General features: G+C 55.5%; 4 protein-coding genes across 4 annotated transcripts; 3 read left to right on the forward strand and 1 right to left on the reverse strand.

Moving 5' to 3' along the window:
- Nucleotide 1: 1 nt before the first annotated feature.
- On the forward strand, nucleotides 2–1,124 carry BGZ61DRAFT_20480 (uncharacterized protein). The gene is made up of 2 exons (XM_046237952.1): nucleotides 2–648; nucleotides 705–1,124. The coding sequence occupies exons 1-2, from the start codon at nucleotides 214–216 to the stop codon at nucleotides 1,080–1,082; spliced, it is 813 nt and encodes a 270-aa protein (XP_046112472.1). The 5' UTR covers nucleotides 2–213; the 3' UTR covers nucleotides 1,083–1,124.
- Nucleotides 1,125–2,651: 1,527 nt separating this feature from the next.
- On the reverse strand, nucleotides 2,652–3,657 carry BGZ61DRAFT_512227 (uncharacterized protein; the record flags this gene model as incomplete). Its single annotated transcript, XM_046252144.1, has 2 exons — nucleotides 2,652–3,416; nucleotides 3,475–3,657. The coding sequence occupies 2 exons, from the start codon at nucleotides 3,655–3,657 to the stop codon at nucleotides 3,129–3,131; spliced, it is 471 nt and encodes a 156-aa protein (XP_046112473.1). The 3' UTR covers nucleotides 2,652–3,128.
- A 1,997-nt stretch (nucleotides 3,658–5,654) lies between these two features.
- BGZ61DRAFT_525774 (Metalloenzyme, LuxS/M16 peptidase-like protein) lies at nucleotides 5,655–9,173 on the forward strand (the record flags this gene model as incomplete). The annotated part of the gene is made up of 4 exons (XM_046252825.1): nucleotides 5,655–5,912; nucleotides 5,988–6,842; nucleotides 6,898–8,536; nucleotides 8,593–9,173. The coding sequence occupies 4 exons, from the start codon at nucleotides 5,655–5,657 to the stop codon at nucleotides 9,171–9,173; spliced, it is 3,333 nt and encodes a 1,110-aa protein (XP_046112474.1).
- A 1,457-nt stretch (nucleotides 9,174–10,630) lies between these two features.
- Nucleotides 10,631–16,462, forward strand: BGZ61DRAFT_525775 (uncharacterized protein; the record flags this gene model as incomplete). Its single annotated transcript, XM_046252826.1, has 5 exons — nucleotides 10,631–10,648; nucleotides 11,332–12,100; nucleotides 12,169–14,840; nucleotides 14,896–15,631; nucleotides 15,687–16,462. The coding sequence occupies 5 exons, from the start codon at nucleotides 10,631–10,633 to the stop codon at nucleotides 16,460–16,462; spliced, it is 4,971 nt and encodes a 1,656-aa protein (XP_046112475.1).
- Nucleotides 16,463–22,420: the final 5,958 nt, after the last annotated feature.

Below are 22,420 nucleotides of genomic sequence, written 5' to 3' on the forward strand. Positions count from 1 at the left end.
TCGTTAGGAGAAATTACACCCTCGTCGTCGCCAACTGTCGAATTCCGCGAATACGTTCCGAATATTGAGCGTCCGGCCTTACACGATTATTCACTGCAGGTCGTCTTCTCCAAAAACGTATTTTACACAACGCGATCTTTGTTACACTGATCCAGTCCGCCCACGACCACTTCAACCCAAACCGATCCCATCGCTTTCGATATCAACTCTACCATGGCGCCCGAAACACCCAGAGCAGTCTCTTCGAGACTTCTCACCATGAAATTCATGCAAAGGGCAGCTGCTTCAGCATCATCGACAGGTTCTCCAGACTCGGACACACACTCTGCGAAGAAGCGCAGGCTGGGAGAGTCGCCTTCAGAAGGTCGCATCAACCTGAACATTGATCAGGCAACAATCAAGGCTGCTCTGGATGACCAAGAGGCCAAGCGCCTGGCGGCTCTGGAGAAGCATGTTGGCGCCGACACACATTGGGTTCTCAACAACACGTGGGCTGGTTCCAAAACCACAAACACTGCGAAGGCACCACTCAATGTCGTCTACGTCGGGTATGGTGACATTGATTCATCTAATGAGTCAGGCGACAATGAAGACGTGCCATCGAACGGACGAACATCTACAAGCAACTTTAAAAGCTCTAAAACAAAGGCACGTTAATAACGAAATAATGCAATGTCCCAGAGCGTTGACTGACTTTCATACAGCCATCAGTTGCTCAAAAACCTGCAGATGAGTCGGATGACTCGAGTGATGCAGACTCGGATGCATCAGATGAGCCCACCCCGGGACGCAAGCGAAAGCCATCCAGTGATAGCCCGCACTCTCAGTCCGCGCGAAGTCGCTCACGTTCTAGATCACAACCCCGACAGAGCTTGGAGAGTGCCAAAGCAAAGGAGTTCCGCGAGAAGAGAAAGAAGAAGGAAGTGAAGCTTAGTAAACTGACTTCCATTTCTTCTGGTGGCGGTAGCCAGTTCTCGCCGTCAAACGCCAAGTCCATGACATGCTACAAATGCCATCAGGCCGGCCACAAAGCTGTAGATTGCCCAACATCGGGCACTTCGAGGGGGCGATCGAAGAGGTAGACGACCCTAGCCAGGGTACTGAGATTCCTCTCAATATCCGCCCTCCCCATCACAGCAAAGAGACGCCAGGTCACCGAGTCTATATCAGCACGCGTGTTCCCATTTCCCTGCCTCAACGTGCTGAGCTTTGGGCAGGATGACTGCTTGGCTTCTTGACCGACCAGCGCACATAGCCCTCGGGTTTAGTGACCAACCAATACATGCTACCTCCCTTGCGTCGTCACTTGGATGATCTGGCAGAGTTACGGTTAGCATAATAACACACATCGTAGGTGCACATGCGGATCAGACCTCTGCTACATGCATTAACGAAGGAACGCCACCACTACGACCGTGGAGTCGCTTATCGAGATACCATAGAATAGAGATATGCAGTCAAAGTTAGAATGACTGTGGCACTAGCCCTTATAATCTGCGCAAGTCATCTTTGAGTTCGATAGATGATATTAGCGTCCGCAACCACTTCTGTAATTCATCCACCAAGATCGGGCCGACGATGGTGTCCACCCTATGACAAGGAACTGTGAATGGAATATTGATTGTATGAAAGTTCGAATGAAATCGTGCCAATCCCACTGGCCTGCTGAGGGAAGAAAGAAGCGAGTTCCCACTGTGGCTGGCGAGTGAAGATGTACGACATGAATCAAGTCCTAGTCTGGGAGGAAGAAGCCAGAGAAGCCACCCGAAGCGGTTGCAACTATCGGCGCAGTACTATTGAGTCATGTGCTCCATCAAGAAGTTCGTAGAGTAGCACCCTCGCTTCGTTCCCTGCTACCGCAGTTAGCAGCGCAAGGCATGAACATCGGGAAAGGTTCCCGCTCAAAGAAAACGTGCCATCTACTGTGTGTTGGAGTCATCAAAGCGGGGATCGTAGCGCGCCGCGAGTCGTGCTCCTCCATACTTGATTCTGTTGTTGCACTGAGGGGGCAGCAATTGGATAATCTCACAATATCTACTCCGTGCCTCATTCTCGAGACTCAATGGCATGGGGTTGGACGGTCTTGACCGCGCGTGTCACTTGTCTCTCGAGTTCGACAGCGGCACTAACTTGAGTAGACATGGTTCAAATTCTCCGCAAGGGTGCCGACTGGATAATTCGGGAATACGGATAAAGTTGCGTGCAGTCTAGGGGACTTCACCTCGGCTGCCCTTGGATTGGACGCCATGTGAGTCTTGAAGCCGCCCCTGGCCAAGGGGTTTTATTCCATGATCTAGCGAGAGTTTCCCAGGCGTAATAAGGCCGCGGCATCTCGGCTGGCACGAGTAAGTCCACTAGGTTGGGAGTTGAAGCTCGGATCCTGTGATTAAGTGACTGGGGCAGTCCATCATTGAACAAGTGCAAGGGCCAGCATCAGGGACGCACATCCGGGGGCCATTGAAGATATGGGGAGGAGAACGCGGCAGTGTGGGTGTCCATGGGTCAGCCTACTACGTAGTACAACTCGTTCACTCTCGCTTTGATAGAGACCCTTGAGGATAGTGGGCGGCTTCGCTGCAAGGGTTGGACATGGCGAAGGTGAAACAGAATTGTCAGCGTAGTCTTGAATCGCAACACAGGAGATGTGGTTCGTGAATTGGTATATAGAGTCGAGCTATATATTGGCACTCGTACTGGCGTAGGATGCGGTTCTCATGTTTTTCTTTTCCTCTTCAATTTCTCTCTCTGAGTATGTCCCCATCTCAGCCACGTTGCTGCCGCCATATTCTGGGATATTTGACCACATAGCTCAACAAGCTTCGCATACCAACCAGCCCCCCCTGCTTACTCGAACGTCGGCGAACAGGCGCCAAACAAAGTACTGCCGTTGACGCGACACCGGCGATCTCAAATCTTGTGCCACCGCCAGCAAGACAGAGTCTAGATCCAACCGCTGGAAGCTGCAGGAGTTGACCTGTCGGTTCCCATCAAGGTACCTGCCTCGTCCTACCTCATCCCCTCACGGAGACCAACCGTAGCCCTATCAGAAACAGAGCCAGGCCAGCTGCATTAGGTGGCATACCGACTCGGCCGGGCATCTCGTTTACTACATACAACCCACAGCACCATCAAGTGAGTGCGTCGATTGTTTTCCTGTTGCTGTCGTCATTTTGTTTCTTCCTCGCGTGTGTCCCCTCCAGGCTTCTGGTCTCTTTTGGAGCCGCGGCACGCCGTCCATCTACGGCTGCAACCTGGAATCTGTTCAACCTGATGGCCCTCTCTACGCTGCTTCGCACGGATGATGCGAGGGACCGCGGCCGCCGGGGACCCAACGACGGCACATCCGCCTCGCCCAACCCATCGCCGAGATATCTAGCTGGGCTGTCCCTGCCTTGCCGCCCGCAACGTTGCCGCGACTAGACTATGCAACAGGGCGGACGCTGCAGTGGCCCTCAAGGCCCTCGCGGCGCTCACCCGCAGCCCCCGCGCATCAAAAACGGGCTCGGTTGGCGGCTGGCTCATCCACCACGCGACTTTCTCAGGCCGGGGATCGGCTGCCCGCTGCACACCTCTGCACCGGGAGGAAGGCTTGCGAGGCGCCACTTTGACGGTGAAGGGCCAGAAATGGATCCCTCTCATTCGGGGCCACATGGCCATTGTCACCGTCGCGCAATTTGCCTGGTGGAAGAAGCAATGCGCCGCTGTCTTAGTATTGCATACCTCACCTGAGGCCGTGGAAGGAAGCCGTGGAAGCCGTAAGAGGCTGATGGATGACACCGAGAGATCACTTCCCAACCAGGCAACGCCATATTCCTCATCTCGTCAGCCCTTGTCGTTTGTCAGACTCCTTTGGCGCTGACCTGGGGACTCTAGCACAATCGCCTAGCACCTCTGGTTCTGGTGTCAATTGAGGCGACCTTGTGGAGCCCTGCAACATCGTACCCCCTAGAGTGAGGCAGGTCCTGGGCAGAGGCCAGTAGCTGATGCCAGGCGGATGGTGACGAGCGACGTTTTCCAGCAAAGTAACCATCGCTGTTCCCGTGGTTGGCATCGACATCACCGCCACCTCCTTTTATGCCACAGCCAGGACTGACCTCGTTCCAGCACTCTATCCGGGCATCCTTTGAGTTACACATTAGCTTCGCTGACGTATGCTCTCAGCCCGTCATCTTCGTTGTCGCCCCTCCCTCTCATTCTGGAAGAGCCAGCGGAAAGCTACAACCTCAGACACAGGTCGACGACGGCGTCTAGACTGGGACATTTTGGTACGACGTAGCTAAACGCACGGCACCCACCGCACTGGCCCGTACGAAACTCACCAGTTCCCGGCCGGTATCACAAAAGCCCCGTACCTGCCGAGCTACACTCCCGTCACGACCGACAGGGCTACTACACGCCCGCATCATAAGTACCTACTTACATCTGGCAGACCACGGTCTCGGTCTCCGTACCGAACGATCTGGAGTCCTGCGCTACCGCGTGGTACTTGACTCACAGGTACTTTGTCCGTCAGGACGATCCACTGTGTGCGTGCCCCAAGTCCACCAGCGGGCTTGCCACAGCAGCCCACAGAAGGTCGCAGAAGGCAGCTGTCCGTCGCCTCCGTCATTGTCGCCCCAACAAGGTGCCTCCCTTGAGTTCCCATCCCAGGTACCCAGGTTCTGAAGCCCCTGTACGGAGTACCCTCTGTACGCTTCCACGACTCATTCGCCGGCGCAAGCTTCATAACTTGAGCCTAGCAAGCCGCGACAACATCAACCCGTACAACTCCACGCATCTTGGTTTGGGGCTCGCGGGTCTTCCCTCCTTCCGATTCCGATTGCCTCTCGCCCAAGTTAGATCCTCCGTAGGTTCCCCTTGTCAACGCGCAGCAGGGCGCGGAAGCGCACCGGCACCCAACGAACTCAAAGCCCCCCCTCCCTCCCGCCTCGTCCAGGCCGTCGGGACATTGGGTACTCGCCCCAATAGCGGCTCCACCGGGGGGATCGCTCCATCGCACAGACCCTGGCGCGTCCATCACTACTCTTAAGTGGTGGCGCTCTCCACTACCATCCACTACCCTCCAGTTGCCATCCACTGTCCTGCCCTGCGCCCTCCACTGACCTCACAGGCTGACAGGCTCTGACAGGCTACAACGGGCCACGACAGGGTTCCATAGGCTCCTCCCCAGCACCTCGAGCTGGGCATTGCAGGGCTTGTCAAGCATACCTTACCTTCCATTACCTACCACGTACTCGTACATACAAAGTACGTCCTCTCGCGCGACTCGCCTTCAGCACAGCCAGTCAGTACACGCACCAAAGCTTCGTAGCCCATCTTGCTGCCATCTTCTTCCCCCACAGCTGCCCCGGCAGCCCACCCGCTCTCCCTTCCCCTCGTACATACCTTCCATACCTTCCTTACTTCAGGACCCGCACATTCTCCGGGCTCGGATCAGTGTATTTGCGCCAGCCCATCCAACGACGACCTGCCAACATATCTTTGCTTCGCAAACGAGCGCCCCAAGTGCAGTTCTTTCCAATCCGCCAACCATCGCCCGATACGGCCTCTCCGTCGTCAGATTCCGGTTCCTCTGTGCCGTGTCGGTGTCGTGGCCTAACTGTCCCTGTCCCTGTTCCTGTCCCTGACTTCCTGTTCGTCCCTGCTTTTGCACCATGCCTCACTCACAGCACGAGGAAGAGGCCCCCGCCGCCTCTGGCGGGCCTGTTGCCCCTGTGACTCTGCTCACCGACCGTTTGGAGAAGCCCTTGCTTGACGACCGCGACTATCGAGTCATCCGGCTTGACAATGAGCTCGAGGCTCTTCTAGTCCATGATCCCGAGACGGACAAGGCCAGTGCCGCCCTCGACGTCAATGTTGGAAACTTCAGTGACGAGTCGGGCATCCCCGGCATGGCTCATGCCGTCGAACATGTAAGCCACGCTCTCCTTGATTCTCATCAATCCCAAATCTGCTGCAGCTTTGACTGACCCCGCCCACCCGGATAGCTCCTCTTCATGGGCACTAAGAAATTCCCGATTGAGAACGAGTACGGCCAGTATCTGTCCGCTCACTCAGGAAGCTCCAATGCCTATACCGGTCCTACATCCACCAACTACTTCTTTGATGTCGGCGCCAAGCCGGCCAATGACGAGAATCCTTGTGATAGCAATCCTTCGCCTTTGCGCGAGGCCCTTGACCGCTTTGCCCAGTTCTTCATTGAACCCCTCTTCCTCCCGAGCACCCTCGACAGAGAGCTCAAAGCGGTTGACTCAGAGAACAAGAAAAACTTGCAGAATGACACCTGGCGACTTCACCAGTTGGAAAAATCCCTTTCAAACCCCAACCACCCGTATTGCCACTTCTCCACCGGAAACTTCGAGGTCCTCAAGACCTTGCCGGAAGCACGTGGCATCAATGTGCGGGACAAGTTCATCGAGTTCCATGCCAAGCACTACTCCGCCAACCGCATGAAGCTTGTAGTCCTCGGCCGGGAGTCGCTCGATGTTCTCCAGAAATGGGTCGTCGAATTGTTCTCCCCCGTCGTCAACAAGAAGCTCCCCCCCAACCGGTGGCTTGACGAGGTTCCTTTCCGAAAGTCTGACCTCGGCATGCAATGTTTCGCGAAGCCTGTCATGGACTCAAGAGAACTGAACCTTTACTTCCCATTCATCGATGAGGAGTCACTGTACGCGTGTCAACCCAGCAGATACATTAGCCATCTGATTGGACATGAAGGCCCTGGCAGCGTCATGTCTTACATCAAGGCCAAGGGATGGGCCAATGGGCTCAGCGCCGGCGCATACCCAGTGTGCCCTGGTACTCCAGGCGTCTTTGACGTGCAAGTTCGCCTGACGGAAGAGGTAATTCAATATTTTGAAAATATGACGTAATTTGATTGCTAATGCACCAATATAGGGCCTGAAGAACTATCCTGAAATCGTCAAGATCTTCTTCCAGTACATCTCTCTTCTCCGCGAGACACCTCCGCAGGAATGGATCTTCGAGGAACAGAAGGGAATGGCAGATGTAGACTTCAAGTTCAAGCAGAAGACACCCGCCAGTCGCTTCACGAGCAGGATTAGTTCGGTCATGCAGAAGCCTCTACCACGCGAATGGCTCCTAAGCGGCCACAGCCGCCTGCGGACCTTTGAGCCTCAACAGATCGAGAATGCGCTGGCCACCATTCGCCCAGACAACTTCCGAATGACCATTGTTTCTCGTAACCACCCTGGCAACTGGGATCAGAAGGAGAAGTGGTACGGCACGGAGTATCGATATGAGAAGATCCCTGGCGAGCTGATGGCAGCCCTCGAGAAGGCTGCTTCGGTAACCCCTGACCAGCGCCTCCCTGCCCTTCATCTACCACACAAGAACAATTTCATCCCGAGCCAACTTGAGGTTGAGAAGAAGGAAGTGACAGAGCCTGCCCTGGCCCCACGTGTTCTTCGCAACGACACTAGTGCTGTAACGTGGTGGAAGAAGGATGACACCTTCTGGGTCCCCCGCGCCAACGTCATTGTCAGTTTGAAGACACCACTCATCTACGACTCAGCCGAGAACAATGTCAAGGCCCGTCTATTTACTGACTTGGTCCGTGACGCTCTCGAGGAGTACTCGTATGATGCGGAGCTGGCTGGGTTACAGTATAACGTCAGCCTTGATTCTCGTGGCCTGTTTTTGGACATCAGCGGCTACAATGACAAACTTCCAGTACTTCTAGAGCAGGTCACCACGACAATGCGCGACCTTGACATCAAAGAAGACCGTTTCGATATCATCAAAGAGCGGCTCACCCGAGGGTACAACAACTGGCAGTTGCAGTCTTCCTATCACCAGGTGGGCGACTACACCAACTGGCTAAACGCGGAGGAGAGGGATTACATCGTGGAGGAGCTCGCTGCCGAACTCCCCAACATCACTGTCGAGGCAGTCCGACTGTTCCAGAAGCAGATGTTGGCCCAACTCCACATTGAAGTCTACGTGCATGGTAACATGTATAGGGAGGATGCCCTAAAGGTGACGGATATGGTGGAGTCCATTCTGAAGCCTCGCATCTTGCCTCGGGCCCAGTGGCCTATCCTCCGATCACTCATTCTGCCTCCGGGATCCAACTACGTCTTTAACAAGACACTGAAAGACCCTGCCAACGTCAACCACTGTATTGAGACGTGGTTCTACGCGGGAGATAAGGGCGATCGTGGAGTTCGTGCAAAGACGCTCTTGATTGATCAAATGATCCACGAGCCTGCCTTCGATCAGCTCAGGACCAAGGAGCAGCTTGGTTACATCGTCTTCAGCGGTGCTCGAGGCTTCTCAGGCACCTATGGACTCCGGTTCCTTCTCCAAAGTGAGATGACACCAGAATACCTCGATTCTCGAATTGAGGCATTCTTGACCAGGTTTGGAGAGACCTTGGCAAAGATGTCGGACTCCGAATTCGAGGGCCACAAACGAAGCCTGGTGATTCGACGCCTTGAGAAGCTGAGGAACCTTGATCAAGAATCTTCCCGACACTGGGCTCAGATTGCCAACGAGTACTATGATTTTGAACTTGGTATGTGACAGTGATATATGAGACTATATTTGAACTTGAAAGCTAACCAAGAACAGCCCAACTCGACGCGGCTCATATCAAGCCTCTTACCAAGCCAGAGATTATGGAATTCTTCAACAAGCACTTTAACCCATCTTCAACCCAACGAGCCCGGCTCGCTATTTACCTTCATGCCCAGGGGAAAGCTGAGGGTGCCCAGAAGCGACAAGAGGATGCCCAAAAGAAGGCCCACGAAACTGCGGAGGAGGAGAAGGTGAAACTGAAACAAGAATACTCCAAGTACTTCCTCGGTCAGGAACTGGATGCAGGGACCAAGATCCGACGGCTCCTCGAGGGCCTGGGCTCGCAGGACCCATCACCATCGATCTGGCAGACAGTGGAATCACTGGGAGATCACCTCCGAGAGGCTCTTAAGTTGCCTGAGAAGACAATTACGGTACTGTTAGAGCAGGCTGAGATTCTGGGAGTGAAGCAGACCAAGCCCGATGAGCCGCGAGCTTTGAACGGCACAACAGTCGTTGACTACGCGACAGAAATCACAGATGTGCGCCTTTTCAAGTCCAAGCTGACCGCGAGCTCCGGGGCGCGTCCAGTCAAGGATTTGGTCGAGTATGAGGATACGGACGCAAAGCTGTAAAAGAATGTTGTCATGAATAACTGGGGCTGCTGGTTAGGGGTTGTTGACTTGGGTTCTGTGTTGTAGAATGAAGTATCGACCGGATTGGCAAGAGGGCTTGGTGGGCATGTTTAGACATACACTTGCATGGGTAGATGAAGGAAGTTATGACCGGATTAGGCTTTTTGGGAATATTTTGTTGGAGGCCTGCCTAGGGTGGGTATGGTATGATATGTATGGCGGTAAGGACGGTGAGATATGGAGGAATTAGCAGATAGACACAGTGTTAGGATCCAGCTACTCTGCCCGGGTGGACCGTGAGGGAGCAGCATTCATGGGTGAGTTGAATATCGGAATAGAATCGAGAAAGCAATTGCTATATTGCACAAAAAGCCTGATTTGACATAAAGAATGATGACTCGTGATGGCACCATAGGCTTATGACTGGCCGTTACGTCAGGTCTGACTGGCTCGGTGTCATGTACCATAGTTTTAAAGACACCAGCTACTAGGTTGCTAGCTGACCAAGGTGTTGCAATTTGCGCAAACAGCTCCTGGTAGTTCGAACATAATTAGAATACAATTACAACAAGGAGGCCACTCAACCCAGAATGGCCCTACTCTCAACCAATACCGCCCAACTCTTTCGGAATCTCAATTTAAACCGTATGACCAAACTGAGTTCCTTTATGGTGAAGCTAGAGTATGAGAAATGCGAGACGTACAGTCGCGACGTTGAATGTGGTTGTTGATGCTACGATGATGACTACCTATGACACCGATTATTCGGGTGATACAAGTCGATTGCACGGATTACTACTACTAAATTTACTTATGATTAAGCTCTCAGCATGCCACGTTATTAACAACAGGCGACCTGTTTGTGCCAAACATAATTGGCGAAATATGTACCCGGGCCGGTAATGTATAGGTTATCTCCGGTAACTCTCGACTGGCTCTGATTCCGAAAAATAGATGCATCGACGAAGTGGGTCGGTTTGTGGGTGAGAAAATTTTAATCACATCTCGCAGTGCTGATCTGAACGGATTCTGAACTGTTGGTGCACACACAGGCTTGGCATGATATATTTGCGAACATGAATCAGCACACTTTCAACTGTGAAGCTCCGTTGTAGGTATTCAATATTTTGCATATTTCGAATACAAAGACGCTGAGGGAGCCCGAAAACAAGTAAGAATGAGAGAAGAAAGAAGGAAACACACCCAATGTCATGATAGCGACGTCCACTAGGAGTGTGTCACAATTCGAAGCGACGATATGCCGGCCAGTCAGTTCCCTGGAGGCGGGGAGGGGGAGGGGAAAAGGTTTAGGGCGTTTTGCAGAACAAATACAGGGGGGGTTCAAGGCGCTGGCTCAGGGCACAGGCCACTGGCGGGAACCCACCGTGGTTCTTTTGGAATGGCCCAGGGCGATATTTTTTTGGTGATTTTTTTTCTCAAGGTCCCCCACAATTGTCATGGGTGCTTCCAAGGCGGTCGGTGAGCTGGATGTGTTGCAGCACGAACGGTAGCACGGATGTAGGTACGAACGTGGTAGGTACATCGAGGGACGGTGATGCGGGGAGTTGCGTCTGGGCAATGCGAGAAAATTCCTACAAAAGCAGGCATGTGGACGGAGCCAACCAACGACAATGGGTTGTACTTGACATCACTGATTCGCCCCTGCAGCGAATGGATGTGGTTTTTTTTTAGGGTGTGATGGGATCTCATCGAGGAAGAGCTAGCTTCATGGAGTGGATGCTGTGTTTGATGGCAGACATTTGGCATAAACTGGAAAGATGAGTCGCCTTCAACTTGGTTTGGCTCACGGGGGTTGATAAATACTTTAGCCGGTAACTTACCTAAGTAAGTAATAGACGTTTCTGGCATTATTCCCCTGGCTTGCTTGCCACGGCTTACCTCCTCCTCCTCCAGGTCTTGTAGCAACCCTCCCTCATCAGGTCTGCCTGCTAAAGTTAGCCGCTGGGTGGCGGGCCTGTTTTCAGCCCCACCGCGTCACCGCCGGCCTCCACAGCCCCGATACGGCTGTGCGTGCCTCTCTGTCTGGGTGTGTGCTGCCCGTGTGCCCTCACTCGTTTTTGACCTCTGCTGGCTGATCCATCCACATCCACCCCCCAAATTCCCCCCCAAACCGGCCTTGGTCTAATTCTAATGCAAGACGCTTCCCATCGCCATCGCCTTCGTCTTCGCCTCCCTTTCTCCTCCTCTCGCAATCCCTCCGCCGCCGCCCGCCCCCGCCCTGGTCGTCGTCACCGACCCCTCCGTCCCCGTTGCCTCCTCCGAGCTGCCTCCGCCAGGGCAGCTCGCTGTCAAGACGTCGTCCTCAAAGAAGAGAAAGCTTTCCCGTCCCCGAACCCACGGCCTGGATCCGCTTGACGACTCGCCCTCGCCCGACTCCGTCCTGCCCTCGTGCGAAATCGACGACGATCCCGCCCTCTCCTTCTCCGCCGCCTCCGTGGCCTCGGGTCCTGATACGCCCTCATACCTGCGGGCCGACTCCCAACCCGCCTCCAGCTTGCCCCCGCGCCTCCAGCACCAGACCAGCTCGCTCGTCTCGGCCGACTACGCCTCCTCCGCCGCTTCGTCGCCCTGCGCGTCCGCCTACGCCGACCTCTCCATCGAAAGCGACCGTGGGGGAGACGACACTGGCCCGTTCCCCAGAAGCCAGTCTCCCTTCCGCGTTTCCAGGCGTGCCATTATGAATGGCGATGCAGACATCCCCCACCGATCCTCATCACCACTAAAACGACGTGCTTCAAGCATGGACCCCGAGAACGAGGCGGCCAAGGCCCGAGATGTCGAGATGGCTACTTCCCAGCCTGTCACCGATGTCGACGCCTCCCAGCAGTCCTCCGCCGCCCTTCCCCGAGCCATGAGCGTCGATGTTCCAGAGCCACCCGTCTCGGCCAACGGATCTTCTTCTCAGGGTAAGTTAAGCACTCCTGATAGAGTCGCCTCTTCGAGTTATACGGGAATGGCTAACACATCTTCACAGCGGTGCCTCCTCTCCAAGAGCAGGTCAAGATAATCGAGACTCTCCTCAAGGCGTTTGCGGAGGAGCCTATGAAGGAGGGCACCCAAGCATATCTCGTCTCGCGCTCCTGGGTGGACAAGGCGCTGGCCATGCGCGGCGACGCCAAGGATAGCAAGGCAGAGCCATCAACCGAGCCTCTCGGTCCCGTCGACAACTCCGACATCATCGAGAAGATTATGGAGGAGCCCAGCGGCGCCATCTTTGTCCGCCTCAAGCCGGAATCTGGCGACGAATCTTTTCAATTATTCTCCGAAGATGCCTGGAAGATGGTCGTCGACTGGTATGGCGTCAAAGACGGCCAGCCGGCCATTGTTCGCACTGCTATCAACACTGCCGAGCACGACGCCGAACCCAACATCATGTACGAGTACCACCCGCCAATCTTCCAAATCCACCGCCTGTGGTCCGAGGTCAGCCCGCTCCCCATCGAGCAGTCTCTCAAGGCTAAGGATCCTACCCCTCTTTTACTCCCCCGAAGCCGCAACTATCACGCCCAGACCTTCATCAGGGAGATCAAGACGTACACGGGAGTCCCCATGGACCGTAAGGTCCGCTTGTGGCTGATCCCCCAGACAATACCCGTCCCTGGCCCCTCCGAACCTCGCCGTGCCCTTACTCCCCCGGATTCTCCTGGTCGTGTCGGTGGCCAAGATCCCGCCGATTCATGGTCAAAGCTTCTGCTTGATGTTGCGACTTTCGCCCAGGTCCGGAATGAGAGGATTAAGGCTCCCCTTGACGACCAAACAGGCAACCCGAACTACAACGGTAGGGCGGCCCTGCAGCTTTACCAGCTTGTCACCGATCAGACCATCGTTATTGATGAGGCGGTTGACCAGTTCTGGGTCAGCACCTATACTGGCCGTCAGCGTGGGAACGACAAGGCCATTCCAACTCGGGGCAATGCACTGGCTTCCGCCTCTGCTCCAGTCAGTGGCCGAAATAGTCCCGCTCCCGGCGGTCCTTTGACTCGAGGTCGGGCCCAGAAGAAATCCGGTCGCAGCATCGGTGCCGTCGGCCTTCAGAACCTAGGAAACACGTGCTACATGAACTCCGCCCTGCAGTGTGTTCGCAGTGTGGAGGAGTTGACCAAATACTTCCTCACCGGCACCTACTCTGATGAGGTGAACAAAGCCAATCCATTGGGCTACAACGGCAAGGTTGCCATGGCGTATGGAAACCTGCTCAAAGAGATCTACATGGAGGGCAAGGGCTCGGTGAGCCCCCGAGACTTCAAGACCACCGTTGGCCGCTGCCGGAGCACTTTCTCCGGCTGGGGCCAACAAGATACCCAGGAGTTTCTTGGCTTCCTCCTCGATGGTCTTCAGGAGGATCTCAGCCGTATCAAGAACAAACCGTACATCGAGAAGCCCGACTCTACGGATGACATGGTCAACAACCCAGAAGCCATTAAAGAAATGGCGGATAAGGTGTGGGACATTACCCGTAAACGAGACGATTCCGTCATCGCCGACCTGTTCACCGGCATGTACAAGTCAACCCTAAAGTGCCCCGAGTGCGGCAAGATTAGCATCACCTTTGACCCCTTCAACAACTTGACCCTTCCGCTCCCTGTCGAGGACATGTGGGCAAAATCGGTCAAGTTCTTGCCGCTGAATGACGTGCCCGTGTTTATCGAGGTCGAATTGCCCAAGCATAGCGCTATTGAGCAACTTAAGCAGTTCCTATCCATTCGAACTGGCGTCCCTGTGGACCGCTTGATTGGAGCCGAAGAATTCAAAGATCGCTTCTTTAAGATCTATGACAACACCCAGGACATTTCCGAAGAGATCCAGTCGTCCGATGTCCCCACCATCCATGAGCTAGAGATTATTCCGACCAACTGGCCACACAAGGCTCGATCGACTAAGTACCGCTCTATGTTGGATATCGACACCCCTCTCGATGCTACAGAGTGGGACGACCCCCGCTATGAGAGGATGGTAGTACCTGTGTTCCATCGGCGACCGCAAAGCACTGGACGAGGTCAAGAAGGCGCCTCTCCCCCTCACTTCATCTGCTTGACAAAGGAGGAGGCATCCAACATCGACCTCATTCAACGAAAGGTGTTGGAGAAGATCGCCACATTCTCCACTTGGTCAAAATTCCAAGACTCAAATGAGGCCGAGACTTCAGATAACACTGACGGTGATGTTGTCATTACCTCCGCCTCAGATGCGGACTCTTCCGGCGATGGCAAGGTTGTTGCCCACTCGGTGGAAGGCGAGGATGATATTGTGGATGTTACCATGAAGGATGCTAATAGCACTCCCATGCATCAACCTAAGATGCTGAAGCAATTCAACACCAAGAGGCCCAAGTTCATTCAGCGAGATGGGTTCCTTGACCCCGAGCTCCAGAATCTATTCGAGCTCAGCTACTTCACAGACAACTCCGACGGCACCGTTCCCACGGGCTGGTCAAATGTTGACCATCATCGGGCACTCCCTAAGGTCACGGATCGCATCCCTGAGCCTGCTACGGAGGAGGAGGATGAGCCAAGCCCCGAGAGTTCAAACAGCACGGCATCTACCAATGAAGAAGACAGTACCAACGACGAGAGCTCCAAGACCGAGGAAAACCAAACCCGTATGATCGATGAGTCTAGCGAGGAAGATGCCCTTCAGCCTGCTCGAGTAAGTACATCATCTAGTCTCCACATCACGCGCTCGTTTCGCTAACAAGGAAAAGGTTGGTCCGCGGGCGTCAAAGCTAGGCCCTGGCGGGCGCAAGAAGTTCAAGGGCAACATGAAATACGGCAAGAAGGCCAACAAGCGTCGCGAGAAGCAGGCGCGAAACGGAAAGGCCCAGAAGTTGACCGCCGTAAAGCCCCAGCCTACACCTCCCGCAGTCGCCGATGGTGGCCCGTTGATCCGACTCGGTGAGGGTCTGGTGGTTGACTGGAATGAGGACGCTTGGGAGAAGGTCTTCGGTGCCTCCCCAAGAAACCCCACCGAGGATCAAGGCACAAGGACTTTCGTCGAGCTGGAGAGTCTCAATGATCCTGCTCTGAAGATTAGCCAGAGGAGACGTCACCATCGCCGAACGCGTGGTATCACGCTTGAGGAGTGTCTGGACGAATTTGAGAGGGCCGAGATTCTTTCCGAGCAGGATATGTGGTACTGCCCGCGCTGTAAGGAACATCGACGAGCGAGCAAGAAGTTCGACTTGTGGAAGACACCAGACATTCTTGTGGCTCATCTGAAGCGATTCAGCAGCTCTGGATGGCGCCGGGACAAGCTGGATGTGCTCGTCGATTTCCCCATTGAGGGACTGGACCTCACGACGCGGGTTATCCAGAAAGAGGAGGGTAAAGACGAAGTTTACGATCTGATCGCTGTTGACGACCACTACGGTGGCCTTGGAGGCGGCCATTACACGGCGTATGCCAAGAACTTTGTAGACGGGCGTTGGTACAATTACAATGGTAAGAGACGAACCCTATCTGCTACTCAAATCCTGTCATGCTAACCACAACTCAGATTCATCTGTCAGCCATGTTGCAGACCCGACAACCGCCATCACTGAGGCCGCATATTTGCTCTTCTATCGCCGTCGATCCAGCACCCCTTTAGGCGGATCACGGTTTGGAGTCATCTCTGAGAAGTATGACGACGACGATGAAGACGACGACGACGAGACAGAGGCGGGGGAAGGTCAGCGTCTCGGCGAGGGTTCCTCCCTGAATGGGTCGTCGGGCGCTGGGATCGGAGCCGTAGCAACTCGCCATCAAGCCAGTCATGGTTCGGATAAAGTCGCTGTCACTTCATTGCCGACAGCGGATGAGGAGGACGAACTCCCCGCCTACGAGGGTCCCAACCGAATTGAGTCACTCCTCGATAGCATCGAGGACGAGGGCGTGGATATCAAGAACTCCTATCAGCCCGTGGGTGCCAAGTCCTTGAATCTCACTCAGCCTTGGAACTTTGAGGCTCTGGGTGGCAGCGGTGCTGAGGACTCTACGGGAGCCGAATTTGCCAGTGATGAGGTGCAGATGGACTCATCTGCAGATGAGCAGGTCCTCGGTCAAGAGTACTACGATCCCGACACTGAAATGACGGGAGCTAATGCGGCGGACGAGCACGCGGAGCCTCCGGCACCCAACGAGGGTGCACAAGCAGCGCTTGCGGACATCCAGAACGCCGCTTGGGAGCGCAAGGCCGTCATCTCGGTGCCCACGGCAGCGGAGAGCGACCACGACTCGAACGAGGTTGCTGAGATCCATCTCGGGGGCGATAAGGGAGCCCGTCCCGAGTAGACTCGTGATCCGAAACAGCTCGGCGAGACGCCGCGGGTGTGGTTGTCCAAGAACAGTAACGGCGGTACGACTTTAACGTGGGACACTGACGAAAGGTACGTCATGGCATGAAGGGAATGAATGAACGGGACTCTGGGAGAGCAACATGTCGGGGAGGGTGTAGATAGAGAGATAGACGCAGCGCGCGTGCACGCTCACACATTGGCCTCGCATCTGCACGAAGGGACAACGGCGTTTGGCTGCATGAACCATGTCTGCGGAGTGGACATGTGGATTAAGAAGAAAAAAAATACCGATATCTGTCACAGGAAATAATGAATTGGAAGTGTCGATGACTTCTTTTCGGCCGTCGCCGAACGGAGGTGGTCCGTGTGAATGTGACGTGAACTACGTACTACGGTACTCCGCGGACGGTACTCCGTAGTACGCTCAAAGATGCATTGAAGACGAGTGACGCAGATCGCGACTTCAAACACCGGCTTCTCCATCGTGCCGAGCGGCAGCGGGGTACGGCATCTCCATCCCCGAGCCGCGTCAGGTAAAGTCAAAAAGGCGATTGACAAGAAAACCCATATCATTACGAAGCAGAGCAAAGTGTATTATCGATAGTCGATGTAATAGGTAGCAGTCACAAAGCTACGTCAGTCGGAGCGCTGAGCCTTGAGTTTCGTGCTATTGGTAGACCTGACCAGCTCGTTCGGGTACGGCTGAGCCACGTGACGCCGTCCATGGTCATGGTTATCCCCAGTTGGCAAGCCCTGGTCATTGCGAAGATAAGGGCGTCGACCCTGGGGGAGGCCCGACCGGGGGTGCGCAGAAACCCAGCCCGGCGTTTCGGGAGCCTTCTGTGAGTGACTGCTGCTAACCCGGGTCGCGATGTTGTGACAGGTGTTGGCCGTGCGCCGGAGAGCTTCCCCTCGGTTGCAGATGAGGAGTGGAATTGAGAGGTCAATACGGATAGTTGGGATATTCGCACAGCAGATGGTGAATAGATGCGCCCCAGGTACAGACAGATTGACAGATAGGGTACATGCCATGCAGTCCAGGGAACCAGGGCCCAGCTTCGGGGCTTGGCAGGGTTGCCAGGGCATAGCTTCGACCTGTCGGCTTCCCCACTCTGACGGGCTGAAATTAAGCGGGGAACGGCCGCTCGTTTGAGGGCGCGCGGCGGGCGTGGGCACAATGTCGTACAGCCTGCTCCGTACAGTACGGACGTATGTCCGCGGGGATGGGGGATCGCGCTGGCTGGTGGCGAGCTGGTAAGTGAGTTGGCTGACAGCTTCGTTGCGGGCGGCTAGAAGGCAAGCCAATGTGGTGGTCCCATGGTTAGGCGATCGCTCTTGGTCGGGACGAGGCTCCGGGTCGTTGGGTCGCGTGGTCTTGTCTTGATCACTAACCCTTGCACGTCTTGTTTGCCATCTGAAGGATCGATGTCGATGTCAAGAATTAAGCCTCAGCCTCACCAACTAGACAGAGAGCGATCTAGCTTTGCTTAGAACCGCCTTTAATCGCCTTGAGTCGTTCTTGGCCAGGGTCGCAGGCTTGGCACGCAGGCTTCTCCCACCCTTGTCACCCCGTTACTGACCTGCCTATGAAGGGAGGTAATCGTCAGGTCTGGTTGCTATCTGGGGTGACGAGCGGGGGACGGAGCTAGGCATCCTGTAGATCCCAGACTGCGATCCAATGCTTCGTTTGGTGTCCCGAAGAATGCGGACAGCAGCGACTCATACGTATGAATATCCGCCTTGAGGCATTGTTGTTGGCCATGGACAAGCGATCAATGCTTAGTTACATGGGTCTCATGGCCGTGGAGAAGACAAAGGAGCCTCATCTCTTGCTCTCGGGCACGTAATAATGGGCGGAACTGTCAGGTTCGGCCCCGAAGATAGGGCGCTTGTGGAGGCCAGCGGGGCGGTTTCCGTGCTACGTCAACTAGCAGCGGGCAGAACAGCCCGGAGGGGAAGTCGGAAGGTGACGCAAGATCGTAGACGGAGCTGGTAACTTCAAAAGGCTTTGGGAACTGAGGGGTCTGAGGAGGATGGTCGAGACCATAGCCCAGATGAGGCATAGTAGACAGGCGAGGCCTAAAACGAGGGGAAGGACGGATTGAATGTGGGCACACTTGTTTGGGAGATGCGGATAAGAAGAGTTGTGGCCGAACCAATGTCAAACCAAGGTCAGCGGGCTTGTCCGCTTTGGGGAGGTTGACGTGTAGTACCTCGGCTGATGATGGAGGATTATGGAGTCGATGGAGTCGATGGAGTCGATAAACATAATTGTTTCGCTTGGCTCGTTGACTGAGCGATTAGAAGATTATGTGAGGTGATAAGATGGCAATTCTTGCGAGAGAGGCAGAGCGCCGAGTGGAGTGGATGGAGCATCATAGATTTGATGTGGATGTCCCCATGTCGTCAACAAGCCAGGACCGTCAAGCCAGAATCAATGGCAGCTGCAGCAGCAACGCCATCGCCATGGCTGGGTAACTGAGATGAATTCAACGGGCGACCGGGCTGGCGGACAGGAATAACCCAGCGCAATGCCGCATTGGCGATGCTGGTCGAGAACAGGATGATCCCCCATCTCAGAATCCCGCTAAATCACTGCTTCTTCTGGAGACCGATGGTTCCCTGGTCTTATTAGTCGGGCGCGCCAGATGGGCGGGAAAATCCCTGGGATCTGCCTCTGCACAATCCCCCATCCCCTGCAAACTCCGCTAGCGAATCCCGTTGGTCGAGCTGGATCGTGAGAGTCCTGGCTTGGCCACATTCGGCATTGGTTCTGGAGCCTCTCTGGCGTTGGGTCTTGGAATACGTACTTCGTAGTCCGCAGCAGTGGCGCTTTCTGGCCAGACTGAGGACTCAGTCGATACGAGGGCGCAGACGCAGGCGATAGTCGAAGCTCGAAAGATTACCTAACTGAAAGCGTGGGCTCCCTGGATTGAATAAGATGCATTCCTCGCAGACCATCAAAGGACGGCGAGATGGCGACAGAAACAGGGAAACGCGACCAAGCCCGACTGCAAGCACTCTGGTCCTGTTCCGGAGTATCTCGTCAAACCTTTCCCCATCTCAAAAATAAGATGCTGATCTTGGCTGAGACAGGAAAGGCAGATCCATCGACGTGGACGAGAGTTTCGATTTGGTGTGGTGTGCCAGATGCGGGGCAACACATCCATCCACGGGCATTTTCTGATAGCGCAGATGGAATGGCGGGACGGGACCCAAGGATCTCCGTCCAAAAGCCGTGACCAGCAAAGTCACAGTTGTATGGATTTGGCGTGGGCTTGAACTTAGGCTTGAGCTTGGGTTTTTTCGCTCGCGAATGGGGAATGAGAATGGGAATGGGATGAGATGAGATGGAGTGTGGGAAGCCGGGGTGCGCGGAGCTCTCATCCGATGCAGGTGCACTGTACGTACATGACCTACGTAGCACCACCTTACATACCTAGCACCATAGCACCTGCTACTGCACTGTTGCACCGACTCAGCTACTGCACGTGCAGCGCACAGAGCACAGGGCAGTTGCAGTTTCTTGGTAGCACCTTCCATCTAGGTAGGAGGAAACCGACGCACAGTAGACACTGTAGCAGTACTATAGGTCCATGCGTACATGTAGCTGTGTAGGTACCGTGCACTACCTATATCCCGGCCTGCACCTTGCATTTCGGCAGGTTTCTGACGAGTTGTAGCTCTAGTGGGGCGTTAGACGATAGAAAGCGGCTGGGGGAGGGGAGGAGAAACACCTCCACTGTGATGTGATGCGATGCGATGTGATGCGATGTGATGCGATGTGATGTGATGTTATGTGACGTTATGTCGCACAAGCACAGTGCGCAAGGAGCCTCGGAATCAGCAAAGGAAGCCCAGAGAGAAGATGAATAGAAAAGAAAAGAAAAGTGAGAGGGGGGCTGTGCAGGGTGCAGGTCGCAGGTCGCAGGGATACAGGGTTCAGAGTGCGCCACATGGATGGAATGGAATCCTTCCATCGAAGGCTTCGATGGGGGCGAGGGAAGGAAAAGGGTTCCACTGTCCACACTGAGCCGCTGGTGAGACCTGGAACACAGAGACTGGGCACAGAGAGAGTGGCCACAAGACAGAGACTGGGCGGGCACAGAGACTGGGCAATCGCAAGGCCCTCCCCGGTTCACACTTCACAGTGCTGTGCGACAGTGGTCTGAGACTGTGTTGCCTGCCCACCTCAGACTTGCGAGTTGACGCCCAGACAAACCCAACAGGCTGGTTGGTTCTCAGGCTCCAAGCTGGTTCCGGACTGGGCTGCAGGCTGCAGAGCCGGCCTGGGACCTGCACGAAACTCGAGAGGAGAGAGGAAAGATGTGGCACCATGACCTATCCACCGTCCACGGCAGTGGCCCCATGGACTGTGTGCGCTCCGTACTCTATACTCCATACTCCATACTCCGCCCTCACTCCGCACTCCGTCCTCTGTCGACTGCTCGCTGTCGTCCGCCCGGCTGTACCATCCGGCCCCTTGGAACGCTGCGACTCTGCGCTGCACGGCGCTCCACTGCACTGTACGAACACGTACCTCCACCCCGTACCGGCGGACAGGGCACCGGAGAGCCAGACACGGGGGCCACGGGCTGCCACCCCAGACGCGGCGAGCGATGAAGAGCTGAGCGTCTCTCTCCGAGGGCTGCTGTAGCTACCAGCAGGGTACGGTACGGTCCACTACCTGTCCAGCTCCAGAGACCCCTTTCGCCGCGACCTTGCGCCTGCGACCCCCCCCCTAAAGGCAGTGAAAGGTGTTGGGTTGGCGCACAGCTGGTGCAGCTCCCCTGTATCGCACAGGTATCCCCTCCCCTGCAAGCTCTGCAGGCCCCGCACGCCCCGCACGCCCTGCGCGCCTTGCACTAAAGTGGTCGTGGCGTGTACTAGGGCCAAGTTACTGGCTGCACCAACCTTTTCGTCCAGGCTTCGAGAATGATTCCCGGTGCCCCCGTGGCCGTCGCGGCCTGTCCCTTGTCACTTGGGTGGGAACTGTGGCAATTCCAGATTCTCGAAGACAGCCAGAAGACTTCCAAGCGACCGCCTGGACCCGCTCGAACCCCTCCGGAAGTGCTCCATCCTGCTTCCACCCAATCCATCGCCCGCTCTCGCCCGCTCTCATTGGCTGCTATTGTTCCCAAACCCTCATCCAGCCACAGCCTTCCACCCCGGCCCAAGGCGTGGATGCCTTGATGCCTCGTGCCGCGTGCCCCATGCCGCGTGCTCTACGCGTGCTCTCACCCTCTATTCCGGGCGACGACCACCATCGTCGACGGCGCACAAAAAATGGACACGGCCATGGCGACTGGGCGACTGGGCGACCTCGATGCTGGTGGGTTCTGCTCCCCTACTTCTGTCACCCCATCTCATCGAGGCCGCCGTGGTAGCACAGACTGTTCATGGGGCAAGGGGCATGGTTCGTGGCTACCACTCTACCACTCTACCACTCTGTTGACCCCCCGTCTCACCTGAAGTGTGCCCCCAAACCATCAACTCCAAGGAGCTCTCCCCCCCCTTTTGCCTCCCGGAGCCAGCGAGACCTCCCCTGCTGCCGGCCGTTTCGTTGTGGTAGAATCCTACCTCCTACTATCTCGCCGCCGCTGTAGCCCGGACGGGTCTTGCTAGCCCCCCGTCTCATCCGCCAGCACAGCAGCCAGGCCGCTCCAACACCCCATTCCCTTCCCTTCCCTTTCCCGTCCCATCCAAACCCGCAATCCCTTCCCCCACTCGCCTCGCTCGCGCTCCCGCTAAGACTCTTACACACACCCACCCACGCCGCTGGCCCACGCCCCCTCGCCTCTTCATACTCACCCTTACCCTTCCTCTCGTGCTCCTCGCCCTCCTCTTCACCCGCAATCCATCCTCTTGGTGCCACTGGCTTACCACCAACCAACCTGACTGGCCTGTCTGCTTCCTCGCCGTAAAAACAAGCAATAGACAGCCCTAGCAGCAG

Source organism: Ilyonectria robusta, assembly GCF_021365365.1.
Source record: "Ilyonectria robusta strain PMI_751 chromosome Unknown BGZ61scaffold_1, whole genome shotgun sequence".
NCBI classification, from domain to species: Eukaryota; Fungi; Ascomycota; class Sordariomycetes; order Hypocreales; family Nectriaceae; genus Ilyonectria; species Ilyonectria robusta.

Coding starts and splice junctions, on each gene's coding strand:
- BGZ61DRAFT_20480 (XM_046237952.1), top strand. CDS start 214: ATGGCGCCCGAAACACCCAGAGCAGTCTCTTCGAGACTTCTCACCATG. Junction 649..704: donor TTAAAAGCTCTAAAACAAAG/GCACGTTAATAA, acceptor ACTTTCATACAG/CCATCAGTTGCTCAAAAACC.